General features: G+C 65.8%; 2 protein-coding genes across 4 annotated transcripts; both read right to left on the reverse strand.

The window, feature by feature from the left end:
* Positions 1 to 403: 403 nt before the first annotated feature.
* Positions 404 to 6780, reverse strand: LOC109286292 (rho guanine nucleotide exchange factor 19). 2 transcript variants are annotated; one of them, XM_059716219.1, is made up of 13 exons: positions 5520 to 6780; positions 4935 to 5197; positions 4507 to 4657; positions 3832 to 3902; positions 3413 to 3651; positions 3066 to 3226; positions 2728 to 2880; positions 2339 to 2468; positions 2151 to 2225; positions 1671 to 1763; positions 1268 to 1359; positions 1010 to 1153; positions 404 to 807 (listed from the first exon to the last, which is right to left on the reverse strand). In XM_059716219.1, the coding sequence occupies exons 2-13, from the start codon at positions 5179 to 5181 to the stop codon at positions 747 to 749; spliced, it is 1617 nt and encodes a 538-aa protein (XP_059572202.1). In that variant the 5' UTR covers positions 5182 to 5197; positions 5520 to 6780; the 3' UTR covers positions 404 to 746. The 2 variants fall into 2 exon arrangements, with proteins under 2 accessions (XP_059572202.1, XP_059572201.1); XM_059716218.1 differs by having other exon boundaries at positions 1268 to 1428.
* Positions 6781 to 6843: 63 nt separating this feature from the next.
* On the reverse strand, positions 6844 to 18834 carry ARHGEF19 (Rho guanine nucleotide exchange factor 19). 2 transcript variants are annotated; one of them, XM_019500052.2, is made up of 17 exons: positions 18752 to 18818; positions 17303 to 17582; positions 14205 to 14790; positions 13236 to 13619; positions 12931 to 13012; positions 12728 to 12804; positions 12176 to 12426; positions 11777 to 11937; positions 11505 to 11657; positions 11174 to 11303; positions 10059 to 10133; positions 9659 to 9748; positions 9072 to 9235; positions 8569 to 8727; positions 8126 to 8205; positions 7748 to 7852; positions 6844 to 7648 (listed from the first exon to the last, which is right to left on the reverse strand). In XM_019500052.2, the coding sequence occupies exons 3-17, from the start codon at positions 14761 to 14763 to the stop codon at positions 7491 to 7493; spliced, it is 2628 nt and encodes an 875-aa protein (XP_019355597.2). In that variant the 5' UTR covers positions 14764 to 14790; positions 17303 to 17582; positions 18752 to 18818; the 3' UTR covers positions 6844 to 7490. The 2 variants fall into 2 exon arrangements, with proteins under 2 accessions (XP_019355597.2, XP_019355596.2); XM_019500051.2 differs by lacking the exon at positions 17303 to 17582 and having other exon boundaries at positions 18752 to 18834.
* Positions 18835 to 19412: the final 578 nt, after the last annotated feature.

A 19412-nucleotide genomic window follows, 5' to 3' on the forward strand; every position in this document is an offset into this window, starting at 1 on the left:
AAGGGGCCATACAGGCCACGAGAGATCCTGCTCCACGCTGCTGGGGCAGGAGGTGCCAGGGACCTGCCCAGGAGGGACATTCGCACAGAGCCAAGACCCAGAGAGGTACCAGGAGTGCGTCCAAGCTGAGGCAAGGGGTGGGTGGACAAGGCCACGTGCTAGAAAACCAAGTAACCGCAGGTAAAATAAGACATTCAGGGCCTTAATACCCTCAGCACGAGCCATCAAGGCCCTCTTCCCCCCGCACCCACACACACCAAGGAGGCCGTATCCGGGCACAGGTAGCCCATACTCCTCCACCTGGTGTCAGGGGGGCACCGTCTCCTCCGATGGGGAGGTCGGGGCTGCAACCCGCCAGGGAGGGGACAGGCAGAGCAAACCCCAGGACAAGAGACTGCATGGAGAAGCTGGAAAAATTCATTTCATAGCAATTAATTGGGAACGTCAAGCACCCGCCACCATCCCACGTGCTGTGCTGGCTGCCCCCGGGCCGCGAGGGGCCGTCTGCACAGCCCCTCCCTGGAAGCCCGCAAAGGCCCCGGCGCACAGCCAGGCTCGGCTCCCACCCGCGTGTGCAAGGCTCCTACAGAGACCGGCTCGACACCCCCGTGCCCCTGCCCTCCGGTCTGGGGCTGGCTATGAGGAAGACAGCCCCCCACCCCAGCCAGGCACCCCAGTCTGGATGGCTGCCCGGGGCATAGCTCCGTGAGGCTGAGATGGGGGCAGATCCGAGCAAGCCCGACTGGTCACGACGGCGCAGGGCTGGCGTGCCGGGCGATCAGCGAGATCCACTCCTGCCGCTCGCTCCTAGGACGGGGCAGAGAGAAAAGGCACCTCGATGAGAACCGAGCCCTTCCCTGCCCACACGGCCAGCTCGGGGATCTCCATGGGGGTTATCATCCCCTGCCCCGCAACTTCTTTGGAAATGGAGGTATCGCTCCCAGCCGTGCCGTATGGAGAGCGAGTGTCAGGCTTCACCGACCCTAGTCTGGGCTGGCCCCACACTCACGCGCTGGCGGCCCGGAGGAGGAACTCGGCGCCGGCCCCGCGGTGGTTTTGGGAGAGGCGGAGGCGGAAGGCGAGGTCGGCCTCGAGGAGCTCCGCTTTGACGTGGTTGGCGTTGGCGTAGTCCTGGACGGAAAACCGGCCATCCCTACGAGGGAAGAGGGGGTCACAGGAGGGCCTGGGAGCACCCACGTGCCCCCTGGCATGCAGGGCGAGGGCATCCCAATGGCCCCACGGGAGACGGGCACGCAGCCAGACTCACTCCCTCCGCCGGGACAGCAGCAGCAGGTCGCTGAAGAGGTGCAGGTGGATGGGCTTCCTGCTCAGGCGGGGGCGAGACCCCGCAACGCCGTCCTGCAGGAGGATGTGGGTCAGCGCCCCGGCCCGGACCAGCCAGCGCCCCCGGCTGATGAGTGGGATGGCCTGGACACAGAGACGGCGCAACGTACAGCACCTGGCGCGGGACGACCACCCTGCACCGCTCCGAGGACAGGGTCGGGCCCTGCCATACACCCATGGCCCCTAGCAGGCCTGATGTTTGCATCAAACATCACTCCATCTCAGCGCACATGTCAAGGCATGGCATGGCATGACCCTGCAGCACCCACTGGGCTTCCCTCTCGCCCTGGCCTGCGCCCCCTGCCACCCCTGCCCGTGGCCCTCACCTTGGTCTTCAGGAACTCCACTTGCTTCTCCAGCAGCACCAGCTCCTCCGTCTGCTTCATGCGCCGCACACTCTCGTTGCACTCGGACACGATCTGGAGAGAGGCCAGGAGAGCCTCGGGTCCCTCCCAGCCCCGCCAGGCCCCGCGCCCCAGCCTCCCCTCCCCAGCAGGCATCCAGGACACGGAGCTCCCTGCAGCGGAGAGACCTCCTGTCTGCCCCTGCCTGCAGCAGCCGCCAGCCTAGCTCAAGAAGGGGCGATGCCAAGGACCTGGGGGCAATCTCAGGCACCGGCTGGGCGTCGCGCCGCATTGGGTGTCGCACTGTCACCTGCACCCACAGACCAAGACCGTCCTGGTGGCTGATCTCATTCAGGGAGCATCTCTGGCTCCTGCTCCTTTGGCGGTGTAATTAGCTCAGCTCCTCCCTGCCCACCACCTCGTGCCTCAGAGCAGAATCGGGCCCACGGGGGGCACCCTTACCTCCCCCACGGCCTTCAGGGCAGCGCCGATGGACTCCTCCAGCTCGGAGCCCGCCGGGGCCAGCTTCAGGATGCTCTGCGGGGCGGGGGGGATGGTCAGAGGGACGGGCTGGGGTGGGGGGCACCCCGTCTCCAGAGAGGGATGCTAGGGGCCACCTCACGCACCCCTGCACCATGCACCCCGCGCACCTCCAGCAGCATCTTGAGGCGGGTGATCCTCTGGAAAGGCAGCACCAGGAAGGACTTGAGGGGCTGCCGGCGGCACACGGGCTGCCCCTCCAGCCTCCGCAGGACTTGCAGGAACCGCCCGTTCTCCCGCCTGCCGTGGAGAGAAGTGCAGGGGTGTGAGGGACCCCCATGACTCCTGGGCCACAGCAACACTCCCCAACCACCACCTCCTCCTCCGAGGAAGCAGACAATATCCACAACACTCCCTTCCCAAACGCACGCGCTGGCAGGCACGATCGGAGCTACCCCGTGCATTAAAACAGGGCGTTGACTCTGAACCCTACTGATGGCCGCGTTCGTAAGCCCACAGCTGCAAAGCTCTGAGCAGCGCCCCCCGCCCCCCATCTCACATCAGCTTCTGCATGAGCTGCTCCTGGTACATCTGGTTGGTGACGTAGGGGATGTAGACCCTGCGGAAAGCTGGGCAGTGCCTCAGAACCACGGCCCCCAGCCCCGCCAGGAAGATGTCCTTGTCCAGCTCCTCCTCCAGCTCCAGGAGAAACCTGCGGAGGCAAGGGAAAGCATCCTGCCGCCAGGAGCCTGGCTCCGCTCCCACCGCCGTGCTCCTCCCAGGGTCTGCAACGGGCAGCGGGTGGGGTAGGAGCAGCCAAGCCATGCTCCTACCCCTGTCCCTGCAAGTCCAGGACCGTGGCGTCCACCCTGTGCCCAGCCCCCAGGCCCCCGTTACCTGTCGCTGACGCCCTTCACCTGGGGCAGGTTGGAGAAGAGCTGGTGCAGCTCCGTCACGGCCAGCGCGGCTTGCAGGGGCTGCGAGCTCCGGAAGTGGCTCACGGCCACCCCGAGGCTCCGCAGGTAGGTGGCCTCCGACGTGATCACCTCGAACAGCGCCTGCAGCAGGGACCACGTGCCATGCTCAGCACCCCTGCACCTCTTGCAAGCATGGGGTGCCCAGGCCCTGCATCCACCCCCCACCACCCCTCTCCCCATAGGGCTTGGCTGTGCCACCCGCTCCCAGCCCCGGGCACGATCCCCTTTGGGGTGGGGAAGAGACCAGACACAGGACGGCCCGGCTACCTCCTGCAAATGGTGCTGCCGGGGCGTGATGCTCTCCAGCAGCCGCCGGCTCTTGACCTCGGGGAGGTCCCGCCAGGAGACGCCGTAGTCGTGGGGGGCTGCGTGGAAGGCAGCGCTGAGCAGGGAGGAGGACAGGAGGCCGGCGAGGGTCAGGCTGGCGTCCACCCGGAAAGACCAGTCCTTGGGCATTGGCCCCACAGCCTGGAGCTGCTTCATCCAGTAGTCCTGGGAGAGGAGCGCTGGGTGGAGGGGGAAGAGGCATCAGCACGGATGTAGCTGCAGGAGCCAGCGTGCACGGACCCGGCGCTTGGATCATAGCTGGCATCCAATGATCCTCAGACAGAACCGGCTCGTTGGAGCTTGTCTGGGGGGCTCACCCCACCCGCCAGGCCGGGCCGGGCAGCGGTCACAGCACTCACGCATCTCCGCACCCTGGGGGTCCACCCTCCATTTCTCCTTCTTCTCTTTCCTGCGGGTCTGCTGCAGGGACCTGAAAGCAGTAGGAGCTGCATTTTAGACCCCTGGGAGAGCCCCAGACCCCCCCTACCTGCCCCCTGCCAGGGCACCTCATGCTGGGAGGGCTGGCACTGGATGCATTGGGCTCCATGAGGCCTGGGGAGGAAGGTCTTTGATCCAGGACGGGTGCAGGGGTGACTGGCACAGGCTGCAGCAGCGGGAAGTAAAAAGCCAGGGTGCAAACCCACCCTGGCGATTGGTGCCCCCAGGTCAAGCCAGGGCCCGGGCATTGGGTGCACAGGATTTAGCCCCCACTTTGTGACCACAGCCAGGCACAGCCACCGGCAGCCAAGGGGGAACAGGATCAGAGCGGGGAGCACCCCATCTCCCACAGCCACCAGGCACTGCAGGCTGGGGGAGCCCTCGTAAGGAAAGGTACAGAGCAGGATGAGACCTTCTCCTCCACTGCTGCTCAGAGCGCCCATGAAGTGGGAAGCCCGACTGCACTGGGCAAGCGGCTGCGGGGCATCGAGGGGCGCAGACCCCCTGGAGACGGGGCGGTGACCTGGGAGGTTGCAGGGCAGGGGTGCAGGAAGGGCCAGCTAAAGCGGCAGAGCCAGGTCCATCCCATGCATTACCTAGCCATCGCCTCGGGCAGGTTGTCCAGGGAGCTGTGCAAGGCCTTGTGCCCGGGACCTGGCACCTGCAGCCTGCTCCCCTCGCTGAGCTGGACCGCAGGCACCGAGGGCAGGGTGCCAGGGGCCTTTCTGTGCTCAGGCTGATCCTCTCCTAGGCAGAAGACCCAAGGGTGAGGAGCAGCGTGGGCCTGGCTGCTCCGGACACCTCACCAGACCCATTCACCCCTTGCCCGCTTGCTCCCCACAGCACAGAGAAGCTCAGCACTGCCCAGGATGCAGCCACGTGCTCCAGGGCACCAGCATCCCAGCCTGGAGAGCTGCTGGGCACAGCTATGCAGGAGACATCTCGGGTTGGGGGCTACAATCCAGGAGCCCGGCAGGGAGGAGGGAGGCGGTGATGGAGACCCCTGGCATGGCTCCCAGCTGACCTTCAGAGCTGCCCCCCAGGAGCGGGACGCTCTCCTCGGCTCCCAGCTCCAACCCGGGTGCAGGGAACCAGCGGGCGCCGGCGGGGGGCCTGGCCCGGAACAGCCCGGCCAGGAAGGAGCCCCGGTCCTGGCGTCTGTCCACCCGGGTGCCCTGGCGGGTCAGCGGGCAGGACGCGCGTCTCTTCACGGGCAGCGTGGCCTTGGGCTGGGAGTCCGACCGTGTGCGCTTCTGGCAGAAGAAGTCCATGGGGGCGATGCAAGGCCTGGCAGGACGAGGGCGGCCGGTCAGGGCTTGCTCCTGGGGTGTCCGCAGCCCCCCGTCCTTGTCCGGCAGGGACCTGGGGCTGTTCCAGCCCAGCGCTCCACCCTGCCCTACCCCGGGTCCAGAGATGCGTGCAGGCCCCCCCCAAAGGCCCTGCATCCACCCCAGCCCCAGCTCATCTCCAGGGGAGAGCCTGGAGGCTCAGGACCTGCTGGAAAGGGGTCAGGTCCCCCCTCCCCACAGCCCTGGAGCACCCGCTTGCACCAGCCCTCGCAGCCCCCCAACTCCCTCTGCAAAGACACCGGGCAGGAGCAGGACGGTACCTGGCGGGAGCCCCCAAGCCAGGGAAAAAAAAAGCTGCTTTTGCTCCCACCTGCAGCTAAATAACCTCCCTTGTTAGCGGCTCCTCTTAAAGGCCCCCAGCTGAGGGCTTTTGCTCTGTGGGGTGGAGCAGGTAGCAGCTGTTCCTTTAGTGCAATGAGAGGTGGAGGTATCCATCCATCTATCCATCCTGGGGGCAAGCCAGGGTTTGCCACCGCTGCAGCTAGTGTGGATGCCCCAGCTAGCTGGGAAGCGGAGCAGGGAAAGGCAGCCTGGAGGGGAGGCTTCCAGCTCCTCCACCCAGGTGTGGAGCTAGCATCAGCTCTACACCGGTGCTGGCAGGGAGTGCTTTCTGGATGAGACCCCGAGCATGAGTGCCCGCTAAAGATGGCAGGGACCCAGTCTACCCCCGCGCTCCCTGACGCTTTGGGGCTGGGCTGCTGCTTGCAGGTCCCCTTTCTGTCCTGGATGCCTCCCATCAGGGATGATCCTGCCTTGAGCAGGGGGCTGGATGGACTCATCTTGCCTGACTTTGCTATGATCCTACCCATGTGCGGGCTCTGAGCAGCTGGGGGCTGGTGGAGATTGTTACAGGAAGGGGGTGGCTGCATGGATAGGCTTGGACCCTCCCCAGAGGGGCCAAAGGAGGAGCTGCCCCTTGTGGCCTGGGCTGTATGCGAGCTTGGGAGCTGGATGCAGACCCCCAGACCAGAGCCCTGGGACTGATGCTCAGCCCCTCTGCTGTGTGTTGTGTGCTGTCTCTGTGCCCAGGGCAGGAGCCCAGGCCACCAGGCAGGACGGAGGGCTGTCCTGGCTCAACTCCCATGCCCTCCTGGCTGGGCACGCCTAGATACCCAGCCAGAGCGGCTTTGCCTGGTGGCTGTGGTGCAAGGCTCGGTGAGGGATGGTCATGCCCAGGTCAGAAGATGAGTCCATGTTCGATCCTTCCCCACCAGCCCTGCCACGAGGCACCGGGTGAGGCTGCCCTGGGCCATAATCCCCCAGGAGGCTCTCGGAGAGCGGCCGTGCAGCCCCCCACTGCATATCCGTGCCTGCAGCTGCCGTGGGATGGGGGCTGGATGCAGCGTGTCCCACCCGGGAGCCAGCCGCTGCCTGGCCCCGCCACCCGGGGCTGCTCCCATCCAGGGTATGGCCACAGGGGTGGATGAGGGGCTGGGGGACGGTGACTGCGGGCATCGGGGCAGAGCTGGCCTGGCACAGCGAGACGGGGCAGGACGGAGGGGCCTGGCAGACCACAGACTCCCAGGCTAGGGTGGACGGTGGGTGCCGCGGCACAGCTCGGCGAGACACATGCCCTTCTTCCCCTGCCAGCAAATCTGAGGCATTTAATGGTGCCCATAATGACAGAGAGGTTCCTCAGGACCCTGCCTGGCACCTCGGCTGCAGCTCCCTGCCCTGCCGGGGCCGATGCTCCCCCACCCCTGCATCCGTGCCCAGGGGTCTTGTCCTTGCTGTGGCTTTGCTGGGTCTCAGCCCAGCCCTCGGTAGGCACGACAGGCCCCGGCGATCATCCTGGGGTTTTCTGAGGGAGTCAGGTCCTTCCTTGGCACCCATCCTCCCTCCAGGGCATCCAGGCACCTAACTCCCTTGGGCTCCCTTGAATCTCTGCAGCCACACAGCCGCAGGGGCCTGAAGATGTCCCCTGCTAGATGAGGGGAGCTCGGCTTCGCTCGGTCCTGGCCCCTCGCCCAGCACTCGGGGCACAGGTGGGATGCCCGCTGCACCGGCCATGCAGCTGTGTCTCCCCGGACCCGGTCAGGATCCGGCCCCAAGGTGCCCACATGTCCCTCTCCAGGACAGCGGCTGGAGGAGACGGCAGGTCCGTGCAAGGAGAGGCACCCCCGACCTCGTTCCCAGGGGACCCCGGGAGCCGCTGGAGACCCCCCGGGCACGGCCCCGGGTCTCTGTCCAGGGGGGGGGTCCTGTGCGTGCCCGGAGCCTGCCCCGGCGGCTCAGGCCTGGCCCTGCTCCAGCTTGCGCGTGGCGTGCTTGAGGCGGTCGTTCTCCCGCAGGTTGCGGAGCCGGGCGCTGCGGCTGGTGATCTCCTCCACGTGGCCCTTGGGCACCCAGCCCCGCTCGCCGTCCGACAGGCGGATGCCCTCGATCCACCCTGCGTGACAGAGACGGCCCCGTGTTAGCCGGGCAGGGGGTGGGGGGATGCCGGCCAGGCCGTGCCGCGCCGGGTGCTGCGGGGAGCGGAGCCCCTCACCGTCGCTGGTCCTGGTCTTGACGGCCAGGATGTCGGCTTTCTCCAGCGTCAGCTCGTCGTGCTCCTGGGCTTTGTAGGCCTTGATGCACTGCACCTGGGTGCTGTCTAGGAGCGGGACATGGGCGTGAGGGGCCAGCCAGGCAGGCAGAGCACGGCCTGGGAGCTCAGCTTGGAAAACTGGCACCTCCCAAGGGGTGCCCTGCTGTAATGCTACAGGGGTGCAGACCGGTGCGACTGCGGTGACAGGAACTCGGCCACGGTCTGGGGACCATCCCAGCACAGCAGCTGGGCTGCGATCGGGACGATGCCCCGGTGTCAGCAGCAGAGCCCGTCCTGCCGGTGCCCCGGAGCGGGGCAGCTCCCGGGCTGGGCAGGTACCTGCGGTCTCGGTGACGTGCTCCTTGTCCGTCTGGGGGCTGCAGGGCACCATCGCCGAGATCCATCGCTGCTTCTCGCTCCTGCGGGCATCGAGAGAGGCTGGTCAGCAGAGCCCCTGCCCCGCAGCAAGCCACGGTGGGAGCAGGGAGAGAGTATCCCTGAAGGACCTAACACTGAGCACTGGAGATATCTCCCGGATAGCCCCAGTCTGCTCCAGCGCTGGATCGAGGGGTGTCCTGGACACCACCTCCGCTGCTCTCGGGACCCATCAGGTACCCACCCTCAGCTGTCGGGGCCCAGGCCTACCCGAAACCGTCCAGGGAAGAGGCTGCTGAGCTGGCCTAGGGGATCTGGACCGACCCAGCTGACCATGTGAGCACTGTCCCAACGTAAGCCAGGGGCTCCTTCTCTCCCCGGCTTGACCCCAGCAGCCCGGCACTCACTCGGTCTGCGCTCGCAGCAGGATCTGGTGCTTCAGGCTCTGGTTGTTGAAGAGCTGTAGGTGGAAGATCTGCCCCGGGATCCCCTGGAGCTTCTTGCTCAGGTCGGTCACTTTGAGCTCGGGCATCTTGGCGTGAACAAACACGGCAAACTTCCCTGTCCTGCAGGCGAGGAGCGATAGGGCCCGCTCTGTGCCTGGGATAGCATCGAACCGGCCGGGCTCTCTGGGCAGAGCTGAGTATCGCCAGCACCTGAGATAACCCCAGCTGCAAACACCCCATGGGCATCTAATACCCCATGGCCAGCACCCCTGCGACAGATGCCTGCTGTCCCAGGGGGCTTGAGTGGGGACGCCGGGTTGGAGAGAGCTAGACTGGTCCATGCTGTCACCCTGCTGCCATCCCTCTGCTCCCCTGGCCTTGCGCCTGGATGCACTTCTTGGAGGGCCAGGGTCTCACCTCCCCAGGAAGCCCCCCAGGACCCAGACCCGCACCCCAGCACTCACTCCTTGCGTCGGGACAGCAGGAGACAGTCGTTGAAGAGGTGCAGATACACGGTGCGGGTGCACAGCTTGAACTTGGAGGCGAACGTGCTGAGCAGCGGCACGTCCACTTCCACCAGCTCCCCGTGTTTCACGAGCCAGCGCGACTGCGAGATCAGCGGGAAGATCTGGGGGAAGGGAGGAGGTGGGGAATCAGGCCCGTGGGTCCCGGGAGCTCAGAGCAGCGTGTGCCGATTGCCAGTGGGAAGCAGCGGTGCCGTGGGCGCTTTGGGAGCCCGCCGCCCTTGAACTTGACGCTGAATAGTGAGAGCTGGGAGCTACATCTGCCCAGCTCCGCGCTGCGTGCCGGCATGTGCAGTACCCATTGCCCCAAGCCGGTTCCTTGCAGGTCCCATCTGATACCTGACCTGAATGCAGCCCCTTCGGGCAGGGCAGACGTACCCCAGCACAGAGGTGTGCAGCTGGGTGAGCTCGTCTCTGCAAGGTCCCAGTCCTTGCTGCTCTCCCTGGAGTCACTGCCTTGCAAGAGATGCCCGGTTCTTTCCCCAGTCCCTGCCCTATGCCAGGGGAGGGATAGTCCCGGTGCTCACCTTACTCTCAAAGTGGATTTTCTTGTTCAGGTGAATGAGCTCCTCTGTCCTCTTCATGGAGCGGACACTGGCGTTGCACTCCTTCACCAGCTGCGGGGAGACGCGTCTCTTAGGGGCCTGCTCGTTGCTCCCCTCCGGCCAGCGGAGAACGCACAGCAGCCCCCATGGACCCCGATTGCTGGTGTCTGGGGGTCTCCCGCCCCAGCCGAGAGGCCTTCAGAAAGGGTTGCTCCCAGGGCCTGCAAACTAGAGCTCCCCCAGGCTCTGGTGGGGTCTCGCCCGCACGTCCACAGATGCAGCGATGCACCCACAGGCCCTGCTCCGCTCCGCCGTGCCCTCCCACCGCACCGGAGCAAGCGCCCAGGCATTGCTGCCAGGCTGGCACAGACGTGCCCTGTACCTTCTTGAGCTCGTTGAAGGCTTTGGTGGCTGTGTCCTCATCCCGGGAGCCCTGCGGGGTCCGTTTCAGGATGTTCTGCAAGCAGAAGACGTACGGAGCTGAGGTGCCCAGGACGTGCATGGGATCCAACCGGCACCGCGCCCTGCGATCGGAGATCCCTCCCGTGCATCCAGCCCCAGCATCGCTGATCGGGAGGACCAGCCCAGGGCGGGTATGAGACCCACTCTGATCCAGGCTCTGCATTTCTCCCATCGCTTTGCACCGCCACAGTGTTAGGGAGATGCCAGAGCCCAGTCACCACCGTTGCAGCACGAAGCTCTCAATTCATCTATTGCACAATGCCGGTTTTGTTCCAAAAACCACTCAAAAGGCCTGAAAATCACAGGAGCCTTGAGAGGTTGAGCTGCAAGGGAGCTCCAGTGGTCACATCTGGATCAGCCCTGTCCAAACCATCCTACACACATCCATGCTCTAACCTCTTCATTGCTACTAAGGTCTGCTTCCCAGGCCAGTGCTCCCTTTCTCTGCCCTGCCTGCCCCCTGCTCTGTGCCGAGGGCTGCTTTCCTGCTCCCACAGCTCTCTCCTCCAGTTATTGCCAGTCCCTGGAGCAGTGGCTGCACTGGGGAAGGCAGGGAGGGCAGTTTAGGGGCAGAGGAGCGGGGAGCAAGGGGGATGGAGGGGCCCGGCGGGCACTAGGTTGGAGCCAGGGACCACCCCTAATTGCACTGCAGGTGAAGCTCCCGTTCATGCCGTCCCAGACCAGGGGGCACGAAGAGCTCTCCTCAGCCGTACGTGCCGAGCGCTGGGCACAGAGAGGACGGGGGACTTGCCGGACAGCCGGGTGGCAGAGATGGAGAGAGGAAGCCAGGCCTGCGGCCCTGAGCCACTGCCCTAAGGGACTCCCCGTCTGCCTGAAGAAGGGTGTTTGTGCCCAAAAGCTTGCAAAGAACAGTTTTTCCAACTACTGAGTTGGTCTAATAAAAGAGATCACGTCGACCTTGTCTGCCTATGTCCTTAGACCAACACGGCTACAACCACCGGCCCTAAGGGACCCGGGTTTCTACATGCTGGTCCCAGGTGACCTCCTTCCGGGGGCCCGGTCGGCAGGGCTCACCTCCACCAGCATCTTCAGGCGCATGATTCTCTGGAAGGGCAGGATCAGGAAGGACGTGAGGGGCAGGCGCTGACACACGGGCCCCTCTTCCAGCTTGGCCAGGATGCCTGGGAACTTGGCATTGTCCTGCCTGCAAAGACAGGCATTGGGAGGGTCCCAGGAGGTGCGGAGGGACCGGGGGTGCTCCCGGCAGGGGGAAATGTTGGGTTGTCCGTACAGAGCTTCCCATAGAGGAGCTGGGACAGGACCGTGGAGATGGGGAGGGGGTGGGTGAGTCCCCCGAGGACCCCATGCCCCCACCCTGGCTCCCCACGGAGAGCGGGGCACGCACAGCAGGCGCTGGTAGGTCTGCTCCTGGTAGGCCTGGTTGGTGACGTAGGGCAGGTAGACGCGGCGGAAAGCGGGGCAGTGGCGCAGCACGATGTCGCACACGTCGAAGAGCAGGATGTCCTCCTCCAGCCGCTCCTCCAGCTCCAGCAGGAACCTGCCGGGGTCACGGCACCGCGCGGGGGCTCAGGGGAGCGGGCACGGCCCCCTGCCCCACTCCTGTGCCCCTCGGGGAGGGGTCTCTACGGGGCTCGAGCGGGCAACCTCTGAGCTGACCTTTCGCTGACGTCCTTCACCTCGGGGAGCTTGGAGAAGAGCCACTGCTTCTCCTGCGCTCCCAGGCACTCGTTCAGCTCCCGGGAGTTCATGAAGTGGTCCACCGCGATGGACAGGCTGTGGATGTACGAGGCCTCCGAGGTGATCAGCTCGAACTTGGCCTGCGGGTGCAGGGGGAGAGCGAAGGCGGGGGGCAGAGGCCCCGAGTTGGGGATGGGCATCAGGGTGGGGATGGCCGCGTGCCGCTGGCATCGCCCCCTGCTCCCCCCTGGGAACACACTGGCAATAGATGCCAGGGCACCTTGCAGCTGCCTTGTGCCAACCCCCATCACGCCATGGGGAGGGCGATGCCCGGTCCGTGCCAGCACCCAAACCAGTGCCAGCAGGCTGAGCGCCCACCTCCTGCAGCTTGCACTCCTGGAGGCTGATGGTGCTGAGGACCCCGCTGCTCCGCACGTCCGGGATGTCCTGCCACAGCGAGAAGGTGGAGCCGCGGGACGCGCGCTGCGAGCGGAAGGAGCTGCTGGGAGACAGGTTGGTCTTGGGCGGCGCCAGCACCTCGTCCTCCTCCTCCGCCAGCGCGTCCTCCCGCTTCTGCCGCTGGATCTCTCGGTCGATGGCCACGTCGCTGTACTCCTGGTACAGGATGGCTGCGGGGCGGCGGGGCGGGATTCAGGCCTCCTGCGCCGGGCACCGGCACTGCACCGCTACGGCAGAACGGTGCCCTCCGCCCCAGCACCCGGCGCAGGGCCTGGTAGGAGGCTCGTGCCTGCCCGAGCTATGGGGGCATGGGGAGACGGGTGCACAGCCCACCTCCGGGGGCAGGAGGGCCGTGGGCTGTGCCCTCCAGTACGGCGTGGGGGGGCTCTGGCTCTCCTCTCTAGGCTCCCATGCCCTGCCCTTGCCCAGGCCGCAGGGGCCAGGGACCGGGGTGGGACCACGGCTGCTTACAGTTCAGGAGGAACCGGGACTGCCGCCTTTCGTGCTTCAGCGAGGCCCCCCCGGGGGTCTCCTGCTCCGCCTTGGTCCTAGAGAGAAGGGGAAAAGCCCCGGCCGGGCACGAGGGCTTAGATCTGCCCCTGCCCAGGCGACCGCACACCCAGGTGTCGTCGCCCCGCATCTCCCGCATCCCGAGAAGAGCCACCGGCCTGTACCTGGGCCAGCCGTTCCCACCATCGCTGGCTGGGGACGGACGCTCGTCGGCGCTGCAGCTCCGCTCCCGTCCTCCCAGTTTCCCTGCAACGAGGGGGAGCAGGTTTGCACGGCCCCTGAGCCGGCGTCTTCCTCCCCTCCCAGGGGCACTGCAGTCCCCATCTCGGTGCATGAGGGAAAAGCCCATAATGCACCTGTGCAGAGATAGGCACCGCTTGCACCCGCAACCCCTCGCCTGCCTTGTGTCCGAGCTCCTTTCCAACCACACCAGTGTGACCAGTAAAACCCAGCGCGAGAACCCCAGTACCTTCCTGGCTTGCCCCAGCTCCTTTCTCCTTGGCAGCGCTCCGGGCGGACAGGGACTTGCCCAGCTTGAGGGAGAAGGTGCCGCGGCGCTGAGACAGCTGCAGCCGGTTCACGAGCTCCGAGGCGGAGAAGCGTCTCCTCTCCTGATCCGCCGAGGCCTTGGCGCTCCGGCCGCCTGCATGCGGGGGCAGCGCCAGGTCCAGCGTCTCAGGCACCTCGCGGGGATACCCCTCCGGAGCTGGCCTCAGCGCCCGCAGCGCCATCTCCCCCAGCGTGAGCTCCCCCGCGGGCCGCGTGGCCTCGGGACACTGGGATCCCGTGTCCCCCTCCAGGCTGGGGCTGCTGTCGCTGGGGCTGTCCGGGGAGTAGACCCGGATCTTCCTCCCTGCAAGGAAGGGGGGAGACAGTCACCTGCACTGGAGGGAAGCGTGGGATGGGGCTTCAGCCGCAGGAGGCTGCTTCCCGCTCCTGGATGCATGCGTGCAACATGCTCAAGCTGGGGGAGGGAGGTGTGACTCAGGCAGGGTGAGTGTGTCGCATACTTGCACCCCCCCATGCTCTTGTGAGGTAGGCCTGCAGGTTACAGATGGGGAAACTGAGGCACAGAGGCAGCCAACAGCCTCCAGACTCCCCACTGCAAAGCTTTCTTCCCTCCCGTGCCTCACCACACCGCTCTTCACACATGCGCGTCTCAGCGGGAGGTGCAACCCAGAGCTAAAAACCCTGGAAGGCTAAGTGATGTGCCCAAGGTCGGGGGGGGGAAGTGGCAGAGCCGCCAAGGACGCTGAGCCAGGTCCAGTCCCAGGTCACGGCCTGTCCTCCTCCAACAACCTCCCACTACACGAGTGGGCTCGGTGTGGGGCGGTCCCCGGCTGCCTCTGGGCCGCGGGCTGCTGGGTTCTCCGTGCACGGAGAACAACAACCGTAGGTGGGTCTCGATCCAGGCCAGTCCCCCGCGGGGAGTACTCACAGGCCAGCTTCTCCTTGCCCGTCCCTTGGGACCCTCGCCGCTGGGCGGCCGGCCCGCCGAGGAGCTCGTGGAGAGAGGAGTCACTGAGCAAGGAGGGTGAAGAGTCGGACGCCTCGGAGGGGCGGCCGTGGGGCCAGCTGTCCGCCTTGCCCTGCACCTGCCTGCCCTGCGGGGCGCAGAGCCCTGCTGTCCCGGGCTGCGAGCCCCCGTCCCCGGTGCAGCTTCCAGAGGGGACCCAGGCGTCCGGGATCCAGGCCGTTTCGTGGCAGAAGTCTAGGTAGCCGTGCGGGGCGGGGGGCCAGCCTTCGGGGCGCGGCGGTGGGCTCTCCGGGCCCTGGTCCTCGGAGGAGCTCTGGAAGAGGCTGCAATCCCCTGGAGCCGGCGGCTGGAGGGCGGGCAGCTCCACGAAGGACAGGCTGTCCTGCTTGCAGACGGCCACGTGGTGCCTGGCTGGGCCCTGGGGCTCGCCCACGGTGAGGACCCCCATGCCCTCGCTGGCGTGACGGTACGGCAGTGAGGTCAAGTGCGGCTGGAAGTCAGGCCGGGGGCGGTAGTCCATCCCCAAGGGCAAGGCCGGGCCTCAAACCTGGAAGGGGGAGACACAGCAAGGCATGCATCAGGGATGGGGCAAGGCACGGGGGGCACGATGGTTTGGTGAAAATCCCCGCTCCTTGCCAGCCAGCGGCCACCGCAGTGTCTGCCCACGAGGCTTTGGCCACCGGTGCACGCTGCAGGGGCCGTCTGGGCCACGTGCCTGGGAGAAAGAAGCCCCTTCACTTCTCCCTGCCCCGGCGGGCGATGATGCAGCCCAGCTCCCTCCGTCCCGCAGCCAGGAAACCCGGGCGTCACCCGGAGCAGCCGGGCCCGAGGGAGCGAAGCCTCCCTCCAGCGACTGCCACCACGGAGCCGGCTGCCGCGGGGAAGCCCTGCTTCGGCTGCCAGGGTGGTTCCCCGCGCACAAAGGATCTCATTCATCCGTGCCCGTGCGTGACCCGGAGCCGTGTTTGCTTTCGCGGCTCGATGGCCATTCGCGGAGCCGGGGGAGCTGATGAGCTGTCCGGGGACCGGACACATACAATGGCTCGGCTTTATCTGCTCCGTGCCCCAGACATGCGGCCGGATCTCCAGCGGGGGTAAGTCCACCCAGAGCCACTGGAGCCCTGGAGCCTCAGTTTTTCCGTCTGCAAAATGGAGCTAATGACCCCAACTTCCCCTGCAATCTACTTTATCATGACCCACAGGTTATTTTCCTTCTTACTGACACCTGGAGAGACCCTGCCAGCCTTCAGCTCGACGGAAACAGTGCCAGCCGCTGAACCACCCAGCACGGACTGGTCTCCAGCCCACTACTCTCCAGGCTGCTTTGCTCTGGCGCGCCGATCCCGAGGGGACCGGGACCCCAGAGAACGTCTCCTGTCCAGATCAGAAGGGAAATGTTTCCAGGAGATAGCTGGATGCAGATCCTGGGAGGCCTGATCCAGCGCCCCTGGACTGCGCCAAGAGGGGCCAGCTCCCCTCCAGGACTGGGTCTGGATTGATCCTATTTAGAAGGACGCAGGCGTCCTGGCTGCCGGTTCGTGCTTGGCCCCTCTCCGTTTCTGCCCTGCACAGCACCACCTGCTCCCACCCAGAGCTGGTGCAAGCAGAGGCTGCAATCGCCCCCCTCACCCCTTCGCCGTCCCTCTGCCCAAGGAGCCCAGCCCTGTATCAAGATCAAGACCAGGAAGCTCGCTGCCACCTCCGCTCGACCAGCCGGCGAGGGTGGCAGCAGCTGGGCACCGTTTGGCTGTGGGCTTCACCCTCCCTGGGCTGTCTGCATGGCAGATACACCGGGAGAGATAAGATCCCTCCAGCTGGCAGCAAAGACTTGCCCAGAGCAACAGCTTTGCTGCAATTAAAACCAAGACTCCTGTCCTGGAAATCACGGGTGCGCGGGCTTGCAAACAGCTGCAGGGTGGCACCGAAATGGCTGCGGGGACAGGATCTGCGGCATCCGTCTCCCCTGGCAGGGAGGGGTGTGAGGGGCTCAGGGCTGCCGGGGTTTTCCCCCAGGGCTTGAATCTTATCCCTCATGCCTCGCTGCCTGCTGAGTTGGTCTCAGGTGACATTGGCACCTGTTGCCCTTTGCAGGAAGGTGACTGTGACCCGGGGCCAAGGGGCAGCAACGTGCCAAGGGGAACGAAGGAAGAAAGTATCAGAAATCAGAGCTGTGTTGAAATCAGCCTCCTCTTGAGACTACCTGTGTGCCGTGCATGTGAGGCCTGCTCTTGGCAGCCCTGCAGGGGTGCCATCATTAGGGTTCAAAGTCAACCCCCGGTGAGGGGACAGGGCACACGTGCTGGTTGCTCTCTTTGCAAGCAGTTGGACTAATGGAGAGCCCACCTGGAGGGATTTAGGAAACCCAAGAAGGGTGAAGGACTCTGGCCCACGGCAACGCCATCCCGGTGTGTTGCTGCTCGCCGGTCTCCCGGAGAGCGGGGACCGAGCGAGATCCGTAGCCAGGGTCACTATCAGCGTTGGCCCGAGCAATGGGTCCACCGAGCGCTGGGGAAGGTGGCCGAGCTCCGCGCCGGCCTGCATGAAGAGCTGGCATGGAGGAGCTGCTTGGTTAAACAGTAACTCGTGTTTCAGAGGAAGAATAACTCCCGAAAACAAAGGTCGGTGTCTTACAGCCGGCTTATCAGCACCGAGGGCTTGCACCTGCCCCGCCACCCCCAGCGCACTGTAGCTCCCAGGGGCGAAATGGGTGGGAAAAGAAATGCCCCACACTGCAAAGCCTTATAACACCCCCAAACTGCTGGCAATGCTTCCCCAGCGTCAAGGGGTGTCTCAGATGGTCCCCAAATGCAGACGATGGTTTTTCCAACCGCTGCTGCCCCAACGACTGGCAAATTCAAGTGCAACCTTCATGGCAAGTCTCGGGCTGACCAGCAAATGGGAAGGGGGTCCCGGGCTCCGCGCAGCCGGACTGGGTTACAATCCCAGCACGCTGCCCTTCTCCGGCTCGGCGGCTGGGAGAAACCCTCCCGGCGCTGGCTGCACGGCAGAGCCAAGCTGGATTTCAGAGCCGTGGTGCACAATGCAAATATGGCACGTACCTTGGCCTTGTTGTCTTGGGTCTAATTACATCCGACACGCTCGTTAGGAGCAACGCGTCAGCGCCTGGGGGCTGTGTTGCTCCTAAGCAGCTGTTGCTGTTATGGGAAGCGGGCTCTGAACGCTTACTAGGGGAAGAGTTGGGAGTGAGGAGGGGAAGTTGCTGCGAAAAGGTCATATCGAGCCGTGCTGGGACGAGGTTGTTGCTCATATCAGGTGTTGCTGCAACTGGGCGTGGACTGCACTATGGAGTCTGCTTTGGTTGTCCCTTCCCGGTGGTTTCTGCCAGAGCGGGGGGCAGAGTTAAGGTTATGCCATGGTGGGTGCTAAGTACCTTCGTGCTACACTGGGCATTAATGAAGCTCCCGACAGTCAACCGGGGTAAACGAGCGTGTGTTGAGCCAGGGGGGCTGCAGCGGGCACTGTCCTGGGTGCCATCCGGGCCTAATGGTGTCCCTTCCTCGGCCCTGCTCCAGGCCTGGTTCTCCTCCTCCCCAGGAGGGGATGGAAGGGGACAAAGCCCCCCCTGCCTGGATGCAGCTGGCAGGAGCGGATCCCAGGGAAATCCCGGAGCGGAGACCTGGAGCCGGGAGAGCTGGGGGGGCTGGGAACAGGACTTGGGGAAGGGGAGCGAATCCCACCCCAGAAAGAGCCTCCTGGCTTTGGCAGCCGGGTCCAGTCCCAGGCGTGAGAGCAGCAAGCAGCCGGGGGGAGGACACCTGGGTCCCAGCAAACACAGGGCCACAGGCCCTGGTGTCTCCCCGGCCAACCCCCCTGCATCGGCGGAGAACCAGGGATGACACCCACGGAGCCCAGAGCCCCGTCTGGACAGGAACCGGAGCCACGAGTCCGGAGGAGGCTTCGGATGCTTGTTCTGGGGTGCAGCACCCCAGCACCCTGCTGCAGGCAGCAAGCTCCCCCACGAGCCCAGGACAAAGGCCACCCCACGTCCCTCACAGGAGGAGGGAGCAAGGAGAGAGGCCGCGCGGTTACCCAGCGGGCACTTGGCCAGGGCCCCGGGGCTACTCCATCTCTCCTGGGAGTCGTGCCAAGGGATCTGTCGCGACCAGACCGCGCTCAGCTCAGCGCCGCGGAGGGACGGGGGCTCAGCTGAGGGGGACGAACATGCCTACCGAACCTCCCTCCGCCTGGCGGGCTGTCCCCTTGCACCCGCGCGGGAAGCGGCACCACTGCCCAGCTGAGCTTGTGGGCCTGGACACGGCCCCATGCATGGTGGGGGCAGTGGGATCCCAGGAACAGCCTTTGCACCTCCGCTCGCTGAGCCCAGGAGATGCCCTTCCTCGGCTCCAGCCTCTGTGCCCCATGCCAGGACCTGCCCCAAGGTGGCTGGACAAGATCCTGGCCCTCGGGGGTCTACCCCGGCCGCTTGCTCCGTGCCACCCAGAACAAAGGCAGATGGAGCCGAGGGGGAAGGACGGGACGAGAGGTACCTCATTGGCACGCCGGTGTCCGGCGCCGGCGGCAGCTGCAGCTCCGGGGAGGTCTCCCATGCCTCCTGCCTCGGCGCCCTCCACGACGAAGCCCCGCTGCCCAGCGCTGCCGGGCCCGGGAGGCACTTCAGCGGCCGTGCCTCCGCTTGGCGCTGCCCTGCGTCTCCCCCTCCGCCGGGAGATTTATTCGCTTCATCTCCGGCACCTGCTGGAGCTGCCTGAGCCGGAGCTGCCTCTGGGTAGCCCCAGGCCAGCGCGGCGCGGGCGGGCGTGTATGAATCCCTCGTCTGTGCGCCGGCTGCACGGGCGGCGGAGGGAGGAGGAGGAGAAGGGGGAGACGAAGGAGCTCGAGGGGCGCGGTGCTGTGCTGACTTGCCCGCTGGCTTCTCCTCTGCCGCCCGCCCCACCCTCCCGCTTCCCCAGGGACATGCCTTCGCAGCAACGAAAACAGGTTTGTCTGGTCGGGAGACGCGTGGGGAAGGTGCCAGAGGTGGAGAGGGAGCCGCCGAGCCAGACAATAGCGGCCCTGTCCTCCCGGCCAGGCTTGGACGGGGAGAGCGGGAGGCGGAGGGCACTGGACAGGCCAGGGCCTGGGCGTCCCCAGGGCTGCGGGGCAGCACTCGGAGGCAGGCGGTCCCGGGGTCTGCTCCCCTCTCCGGGC

The sequence above is a fragment of the Alligator mississippiensis genome, chromosome 13 (genome assembly GCF_030867095.1).
Source record: "Alligator mississippiensis isolate rAllMis1 chromosome 13, rAllMis1, whole genome shotgun sequence".
Lineage (NCBI taxonomy): Eukaryota > Metazoa > Chordata > Crocodylia > Alligatoridae > Alligator > Alligator mississippiensis.